Raw genomic sequence first — 9,339 nt, 5'->3', positions numbered from 1 at the left:
CATTGAACCATGATTTAACCTATGATTGAATGATTGAATGATTGAATTGAATGATTGGACCTAGCTTGACCAAGTCTACATAGTTCTACATCAAATCTGCACCAAATGTGCACCTAATGTGTACCAGATAGCTGTCGAGAAAACGGCGAGTATAAATTCTGTAGATACGCGCGATCAATGTGTTCATTATCTATATAGAGGCGTCATAAAGGCGCTAAAACAAAGGGAGCGTTATTACATCAAGTCTTATATAAGCTGGGGCCAAAGTATGGGATGTGGTCACCAAAAATAAAAGCAAGCAGGCGTGACTAAGCATTGACGAGTCGTCAAGAACTTGACAGTCAAGTACCTGAAATGTACCCAAGGTAGACTATCGTACCATACCCTCACATGGCAGACAGTGGGCTCAGAAGAGGCCTTGACCTTTGCTACTTCGCTATACGGTTAATTGAAACTTTTCAAATTAGGTTGGCGGGACACAAATGAAAATGAAAAATATACGTATTTATGACCATGGGCCTCTTATATGATATACATACAGACACCATGGTGATTGGTGAATGCATACATATAGTCCCAAATGATACGGACAGTTGACATACTAAATTATCCCGAAACCTGCCAAGGGGAGAGACGGAGAGGAGATCGATGTCCCTCCATAATGTTTTTCGCTAACGACGGACGTAAGCGCCGTAGGCGATGATTGACGTGCACAGGTAGAAGGTTGTTGCGGTACTTATTTTGGTTAACAATAGCCGTTTTCACCAAGATTATTTTACTTATCACGACGGGCTATCTGGTGAGTGCGCCTTATTTGACCAAATCTGCACCTAATCTCTTTTACAGCAAATATTTTTATTTTATGAATTTATATAAGCCCTTTAATAACAACCGAATACCTAATAGCCGTTTTCACGACGGCCATCTGGTACACATTTGGTGCACAGCTGGTGCAGATTAGGTGCAGATTTGGTCAAATTAGGTTCCGTGTGTCTCTTAGCAGCTATCAGCTAGGGTTGCACTAATTGCTTATATGCCTGCTTTGTCATATTATCAGAGAGTATCATCGATTAAAACACTGAAATAAATTCATAAAATAAAGATATTTGGTGTAAAAGAGATTAGGTGCAGATTTGGTCAAATAAGGTGCACTCACCAGATAGCCCGTCGTGAAAACGGCTATTGTTAACCAAAATAAGTACCGCAACAACCTTCACGGCATGTTCGCGCTGCACAAACTTGGATAAAGCTCGAGTGTTCTTTATCGAATTATCCGCGCTCTGGGTGTGCATTATTAATGTTCATGGGTGGGTAATAGGCCGGCCACAGGAGCGTCTGTGTCGGCGGCATCACCTCAGTAGCCCACGCGCCGCCCGGGGACCAGTCCATTGATTTACACCCGCGCAGGCGCGGTCGGTTTGTTGATGCCGGGACCACGGCATTCCTGTTCGAGCAGCGCTCGTGGACGGCGTGCGGGTGGAGGGTTTCGCTGTGGAACGGCCGAGCGTGGACAAATCCGGCGGCTGACTGTGGAATTTAGACGGACGGTAGAATTTAGATAGACGGTGGAGGTTAGACGGTGGACGCCGGGTGAAACGTTGGGAGCTAAACGGTTGGTAGACGTGAGTGACGCTGTGAGCAGCGGATAGTGAAAAGGGTGTGTGTGAGCCAGGTGGACAACACATCTCTCAGGCACCGTTTGGCGGACGGTGAACTGACCTCTGACGCGGCGGTCGCGCGGGATGGATGTGAGTCACACGGCGCCGAGACCAGCCGGCTAAGATGGGTGTCATCACGGAGCGGGTCTCCCGCAGCCGCAGCGGGGACCGCACCAAGCCCGGCTCGCGCGGCTCCACCGGAGACAGGGTGCGCCGCTCGGCCACCTTCAGCGGCGAGAGCACGCTGCCCGGGTCACGCGGCAGGTGAGCGCTAGTCGGCAGGCCGCGCAGGACGGCGAATGTGCAAACTTTGACTGTCTGACGGGGAAAGGGTGAAATACTTGAATCACGAATCATTGTTTGCACTATAATATTCAAACATACCTAAAAGCAATTATGTTCGGCATGCGCTGGTTAAACGACACATGATTTTCGCTCCTTACACTTCTTAAAAACTGTATATTCATTTAAAAAAATGACTTATTCGGAGAATGATTACAAAAAAGAAAACGAAATCCGTTTATAGAAGTTTGGTTCTATTTTTATATGCTTCAGGTCTAAGGATTTGGAGAATATGAGACGCATTTTTAATTTCCCCGTTGATTTTGGTGTTTTATTAGTGTTCTATATTTGTTGATGAAATTCAGTACAGCGTTGACTGGCCACTAAGTAACAAGCTGGTGAAGTTAATTTAAACGTTAATTAACCTGTGACTTTTTTAAAAAGAAAAGAAATTAGGCATGGATTTTCTTTTACGGCTAATAAAAACGTGCCAGTTTTTAAGCAGTTAGCATTTTAAAGCAGATGAAATACCTGCCACGATCGATCTAAGCACGGGGGGAAAACCGTTCCGTCTTTTCCATCCTCAGGATAGTCAAATCCTTCTCTTCCACGCCCCAACCCCATGTCCGTGAAGTTAGCGTCAGCAAGAGCAACGAATACAGCGTCGGATTCAGAATCGCTTCAAAAAAGGCCATCAGGTCAATTGGGGGACGGGGAACACGAATATGACATTTATTTTGCCCTAGCTCCCTTCCTTCATCCCTTAATCGTCCCTTAAAGGACGGGGCGCGTCAAAAGTGCCCCAAGGCTTCGTCTGATCGCCAAAATAATGGTCGCAATCGATTCCTCGGGTCAATATCTAACCTCAGTCGAAGGTTCCAGACCTGTGGCTCCTATCCCTCATCCCTTAATCGTCCCTTAAAGGACGGGGCGCGTCAAAAGTGCCCCAAGGCTTCGTCTGATCGCCAAAATAAGGGTCGCAATCGATTCCTCGGGTCAATATCTAACCTCAGTCGAAGGGTCCAGACCTGTGGCTCCTATCCCTCATCCCTTAATCGTCCCTTAAAGGACGGGGCGCGTCAAAAGTGCCCCAAGGCTTCGTCTGATCGCCAAAATAAGGGTCGCAATCGATTCCTCGGGTCAATATCTAACCTCAGTCGAAGGTTCCAGACCTGTGGCTCCTATCCCTCATCCCTTAATCGTCCCTTAAAGGACGGGGCGCGTCAAAAGTGCCCCAAGGCTTCGTCTGATCGCCAAAATAAGGGTCGCAATCGATTCCTCGGGTCAATATCTAGCCTCAGTCGAAGGTTCCAGACCTGTGGCTCCTATCCCTCATCCCTTAATCGTCCCTTAAAGGACGGGCGCGTCAAAAGTGCCCCAAGGCTTCGTCTGATCGCCAAAATAATGGTCGCAATCGATTCCTCGGGTCAATATCTAACCTCAATCGAAGGTTCCAGACCTGTGGCTCCTATCCCTCATCCCTTAATCGTCCCTTAAAGGACGGGGCGCGTCAAAAGTGCCCCAAGGCTTCGTCTGATCGCCAAAATAACTGTCGCAATCGATTCCTCGGGTCAATATCTAGCCTCAGTCGAAGGTTCCAGACCTGTGGCTCCTATCCCTCATCCCTTAATCGTCCCTTAAAGGACGGGGCGCATCAAAAGTGCCCCAAGGCTTCGTCTGATCGCAAAAATAATGGTCGCAATCGATTCCTCGGGTCAATATCTAACCTCAGTCGAAGGTTCCAGACCTGTGGCTCCTATCCCTCATCCCTTAATCGTCCCTTAAAGGACGGGGCGCGTAAAAAGTGCCCCAAGGCTTCGTCTGATCGCCAAAATAAGGGTCGCAATCGATTCCTCGGGTCAATATCTAGCCTCAGTCGAAGGTTCCAGACCTGTGGCTCCTATTCCTCATCCCTTAATCGTCCCTTAAAGGACGGGGCGCGTCAAAAGTGCCCCAAGGCTTCATCTGATCGCCAAAATAATGGTCGCAATCGATTCCTCGGGTCAATATCTAGCCTCAGTCGAAGGTTCCAGACCTGTGGCTCCTATCTCTCATCCCTTAATCGTCCCTTAAAGGACGGGGCGCGTCAAAAGTGCCCCAAGGCTTCGTCTGATCGCAAAAATAATGGTCGCAATCGATTCCTCGGGTCAATATCTAGCCTCAGTCGAAGGTTCCAGACCTGTGGCTCCTATCCCTCATCCCTTAATCGTCCCTTAAAGGACGGGGCGCGTCAAAAGTGCCCCAAGGCTTCGTCTGATCGCCAAAATAATGGTCGCAATCGATTCCTCGGGTCAATATCTAACCTCAATCGAAGGTTCCAGACCTGTGGCTCCTATCCCTCATCCCTTAATCGTCCCTTAAAGGACGGGGCGCGTCAAAAGTGCCCCAAGGCTTCGTCTGATCGCCAAAATAAGGGTCGCAATCGATTCCTCGGGTCAATATCTAGCCTCAGTCGAAGGTTCCAGACCTGTGGCTCCTATCCCTCATCCCTCAATCGTCCCTTAAAGGACGGGGCGCGTCAAAAGTGCCCCAAGGCTTCGTCTGATCGCCAAAATAAGGGTCGCAATCGATTCCTCGGGTCAATATCTAACCTCAGTCGAAGGGTCCAGATCTGTGGCTCCTATCCCTCATCCCTTAATCGTCCCTTAAAGGACGGGGCGCGTCAAAAGTGCCCCAAGGCTTCGTCTGATCGCCAAAATAATGGTCGCAATCGATTCCTCGGGTCAATATCTAGCCTCAGTCGAAGGTTCCAGACCTGTGGCTCCTATCCCTCATCCCTTAATCGTCCCTTAAAGGACGGGGCGCGTCAAAAGTGCCCCAAGGCTTCGTTTGATCGCCAAAATAATGGTCGTAATCGATTCCTCGGGTCAATATCTAACCTCAGTCGAAGGTACCAGACCTGTGGCTCCTATCCCTCATCCCTTAATCGTCCCTTAAAGGACGGGGCGCGTCAAAAGTGCCCCAAGGCTTCGTCTGATCGCCAAAATAAGGGTCGCAATCGATTCCTCGGGTCAATATCTAGCCTCAGTCGAAGGTTCCAGACCTGTGGCTCCTATCCCTCATCCCTTAATCGTCCCTTAAAGGACGGGGCGCGTCAAAAGTGCCCCAAGGCTTCGTCTGATCGCCAAAATAAGGGTCGCAATCGATTCCTCGGGTCAATATCTAACCTCAGTCGAAGGGTCCAGACCTGTGGCTCCTATCCCTCATCCCTTAATCGTCCCTTAAAGGACGGGGCGCGTCAAAAGTGCCCAAGGCTTCGTCTGATCGCCAAAATAAGGGTCGCAATCGATTCCTCGGGTCAATATCTAACCTCAGTCGAAGGTTCCAGACCTGTGGATCCTATCTCTCATCCCTTAATCGTCCCTTAAAGGACGGGGCGCGTCAAAAGTGCCCCAAGGCTTCGTCTGATCGCCAAAATAAGGGTCGCAATTGATTCCTCGGGTCAATATCTAGCCTCAGTCGAAGGTTCCAGACCTGTGGCTCCTATCCCTCATCCCTTAATCGTCCTTTAAAGGACGGAGCGCGTCAAAAGTGCCCCAAGGCTTCGTCTGATCGCCAAAATAATGGTCGCAATCGATTCCTTGGGTCAATATCTAACCTCAATCGAAGGTTCCAGACCTGTGGCTCCTATCCCTCATCCCTTAATCGTCCCTTAAAGGACGGGGCGCGTCAAAAGTGCCCCAAGGCTTCGTCTGATCGCCAAAATAATGGTCGCAATCGATTCCTCGGGTCAATATCTAACCTCAGTCGAAGGGTCCAGACCTGTGGCTCCTATCCCTCATCCCTTAATCGTCCCTTAAAGGACGGGGCGCGTCAAAAGTGCCCCAAGGCTTCGTCTGATCGCCAAAATAAGGGTCGTAATCGATTCCTCGGGTCAATATCTAACCTCAGTCGAAGGTTCCAGACCTGTGGCTCCTATCCCTCATCCCTTAATCGTCCCTTAAAGGACGGGGCGCGTCAAAAGTGCCCCAAGGCTTCGTCTGATCGCCAAAATAATGGTCGCAATCGATTCCTTTTTGCACTTTTGACTCGATTCGCACTTTTGACGCGCCCCGTCCTTTAAGGGACGATTAAGGGATGAGGGATAGGAGCCACAGGTCTGGAACCTTCGACTGAGGCTAGATATTGACCCGAGGAATCGATTGCGACCATTATTTTGGCGATCAGACGAAGCCTTGGGGCACTTTTGACGCGCCCCGTCCTTTAAGGGACGATTAACGGATGAGGGATAGGAGCCACAGGTCTGGAACCTTCGACTGAGGCTAGATATTGACCCGAGGAATCGATTGCGACCATTATTTTGGCGATCAGACGAAGCCTTGGGGCACTTTTGACGCGCCCCGTCCTTTAAGGGACGATTAAGGGATGAGGGATAGGAGCCACAGGTCTGGAACCTTCGACTGAGGCTAGATATTGACCCGAGGAATCGATTGCGACCCTTATTTTGGCGATCAGACGAAGCCTTGGGGCACTTTTGACGCGCCCCGTCCTTTAAGGGACGATTAACGGATGAGGGATAGGAGCCACAGGTCTGGAACCTGCGATTGAGGCTAGATATTGACCCGAGGAATCGATTGCGACCCTTATTTTGGCGATCAGACGAAGCCTTGGGGCACTTTTGACGCGCCCCGTCCTTTAAGGGACGATTAAGGGATGAGGGATAGGAGCCACAGGTCTGGATTCTTCGACTGAGGCTAGATATTGACCCGAGGAATCGATTGCGACCATTATTTTGGCGATCAGACGAAGCCTTGGGGCACTTTTGACGCGCCCCGTCCTTTAAGGGACGATTAAGGGATGAGGGATAGGAGCCACAGGTCTGGAACCATCGACTGAGGCTAGATATTGACCCGAGGAATCGATTGCGACCATTATTTTGGCGATCAGACGAAGCCTTGGGGCACTTTTGACGCGCCCCGTCCTTTAAGGGACGATTAACGGATGAGGGATAGGAGCCACAGGTCTGGAACCTTCGACTGAGGCTAGATATTGACCCGAGGAATCGATTGCGACCATTATTTTGGCGATCAGACGAAGCCTTGGGGCACTTTTGACGCGCCCCGTCCTTTAAGGGACGATTAAGGGATGAGGGATAGGAGCCACAGGTCTGGAACCTTCGACTGAGGCTAGATATTGACCCGAGGAATCGATTGCGACCCTTATTTTGGCGATCAGACGAAGCCTTGGGGCACTTTTGACGCGCCCCGTCCTTTAAGGGACGATTAACGGATGAGGGATAGGAGCCACAGGTCTGGAACCTGCGATTGAGGCTAGATATTGACCCGAGGAATCGATTGCGACCCTTATTTTGGCGATCAGACGAAGCCTTGGGGCACTTTTGACGCGCCCCGTCCTTTAAGGGACGATTAAGGGATGAGGGATAGGAGCCACAGGTCTGGATTCTTCGACTGAGGCTAGATATTGACCCGAGGAATCGATTGCGACCATTATTTTGGCGATCAGACGAAGCCTTGGGGCACTTTTGACGCGCCCCGTCCTTTAAGGGACGATTAAGGGATGAGGGATAGGAGCCACAGGTCTGGAACCTTCGACTGAGGCTAGATATTGACCCGAGGAATCGATTGCGACCATTTTTTTGGCGATCAGACGAAGCCTTGGGGCACTTTTGACGCGCCCCGTCCTTTAAGGGACGATTAACGGATGAGGGATAGGAGCCACAGGTCTGGAACCTTCGACTGAGGCTAGATATTGACCCGAGGAATCGATTGCGACCATTATTTTGGCGATCAGACGAAGCCTTGGGGCACTTTTGACGCGCCCCGTCCTTTAAGGGACGATTAAGGGATGAGGGATAGGAGCCACAGGTCTGGAACCTTCGACTGAGGCTAGATATTGACCCGAGAAATCGATTGCGACCATTATTTTGGCGATCAGACGAAGCCTTGGGGCACTTTTGACGCGCCCCGTCCTTTAAGGGACGATTAAGGGATGAGGGATAGGAGCCACAGGTGTGGAACCCTAGACTGAGGCTAGATATTGACCCGAGGAATCGATTGCGACCATTATTTTGGCGATCAGACGAAGCCTTGGGGCACTTTTGACGCGCCCTGTCCTTTAAGGGACGATTAAGGGATGAGGGATAGGAGCCACAGGTCTGGAACCTTCGATTGAGGCTAGATATTGACCCGAGGAATCGATTGCGACCATTATTTTGGCGATCAGACGAAGCCTTCGGGCACTTTTGTCGCGCCCCGTCCTTTAAGGGACGATTAAGGGATGAGGGATAGGAGCCACAGGTCTGGAACCTTCCACTGAGGCTAGATATTGACCCAAGGAATCGATTGCGACCATTATTTTGGCGATCAGACGAAGCCTTGGGGCACTTTTGACGCGCCCCGTCCTTTAAGGGACGATTAAGGGATGAAGGAAGGGAGCTAGGGCAAAATAAATGTCATATTCGTGTTCCCCGTCCCCCAATTGACCTGATGGCACTTTTTGAAGCGATTCTGAATCCGACGCTGTATTCGTTGCTGTTGCTGACGCTAACTTCACGGACATCCCAACCCCCTGCTCCAGGCTGGACGGGCGACTTTATCCCATGCGGGAAGCTCCCGTAGGAGCACGCCCGTAGCCGGAGGCAGTCAGTGTTTTCAGCTGGGTGGCCCGTGCACTGGATGGACTCAGTCCCGACGACTCACTAAGGTGCCCGCCCAAACCAATGTCACCCCCTACTTTCCATCATCCTTCCGGCTCTGAAACGGTCTCCTCAGACCGAAAGAGCCTAACCCAACAAAACAAGCAAAGAAAGAAGCGCAGGGCAGTCTTGATCGATCATTTTATAGGCGAGTTAAAATGATGTTGCAGCTCGCCTTTTTGAGGTGTCGAGCTGACCCTACCAGACAGTTTGCTCGGAAAGATTTTGCGTCATCTTTTACGTGCATCATCTGATTTTATGTGTCATGCTGCGGTAAACGGGCGAAACGCATTTATCGACCGATGATGGACCACACCAGTCGCTTCCAGAATAAACTGGAGCTCATCGACTGCCGGAGCGATTAGCTCTCACATTCGCCCCAAAATGACAGTTGCATGCACGCATATATTGCTACGTGTCACGTGATCATTGCCTCATTATTGTTTGTGCGGTGTGCCATTAATTTAATTTACTAAATACTCGCATATTGATATAGTTTGTCACATAAAGCTGAAAGTGAATACAGTAGAATCCTCTTAATAAATCCTCGGATAATAAATCCAGCCGCTTATTGTGGGTACTTGAGCTGTTCACGGATTTCTCCATAGAAGTATTAATGACTCCGATTAATAAAACCACCGCTTAATAGATCCAAAACGCCGTGTCACCAAGGAAGATTTACTAAGAGAATTCTACTGTATCTGTTAAAATGAGACTGGCGTTTCTCATTTTGCACTATGTTCT

The 9,339-nt window shown here is 49.9% G+C and overlaps 1 protein-coding gene across 2 annotated transcripts in view; it reads left to right on the top strand.

The window, feature by feature from the left end:
* The first annotated feature begins 1,165 nt into the window (after positions 1-1,165).
* LOC122381768 (kinesin-like protein KIF12) overlaps positions 1,166-9,339 on the top strand; it is a 28,850-nt gene continuing 20,676 nt past the window's right edge. The window contains exon 1 of one of the 2 annotated variants that reach the window (XM_043366368.1): positions 1,166-1,922. In XM_043366368.1, the coding sequence (XP_043222303.1) occupies positions 1,783-1,922 (140 nt within the window). In that variant the 5' untranslated portion in view covers positions 1,166-1,782. The remainder of the gene's footprint in view (positions 1,923-9,339) is intronic. The other variant, XM_043366367.1, reaches the window with a different exon arrangement.

This window comes from Amphibalanus amphitrite, unplaced genomic scaffold (genome assembly GCF_019059575.1).
Source record: "Amphibalanus amphitrite isolate SeventyFive unplaced genomic scaffold, NRLGWU_Aamphi_draft 000127F_arrow, whole genome shotgun sequence".
Classification (NCBI taxonomy): Eukaryota; Metazoa; Arthropoda; class Thecostraca; order Balanomorpha; family Balanidae; genus Amphibalanus; species Amphibalanus amphitrite.
Note: the sequence above shows the minus strand (reverse complement) of the source record. Positions and strands in the feature narration are given on the sequence as shown.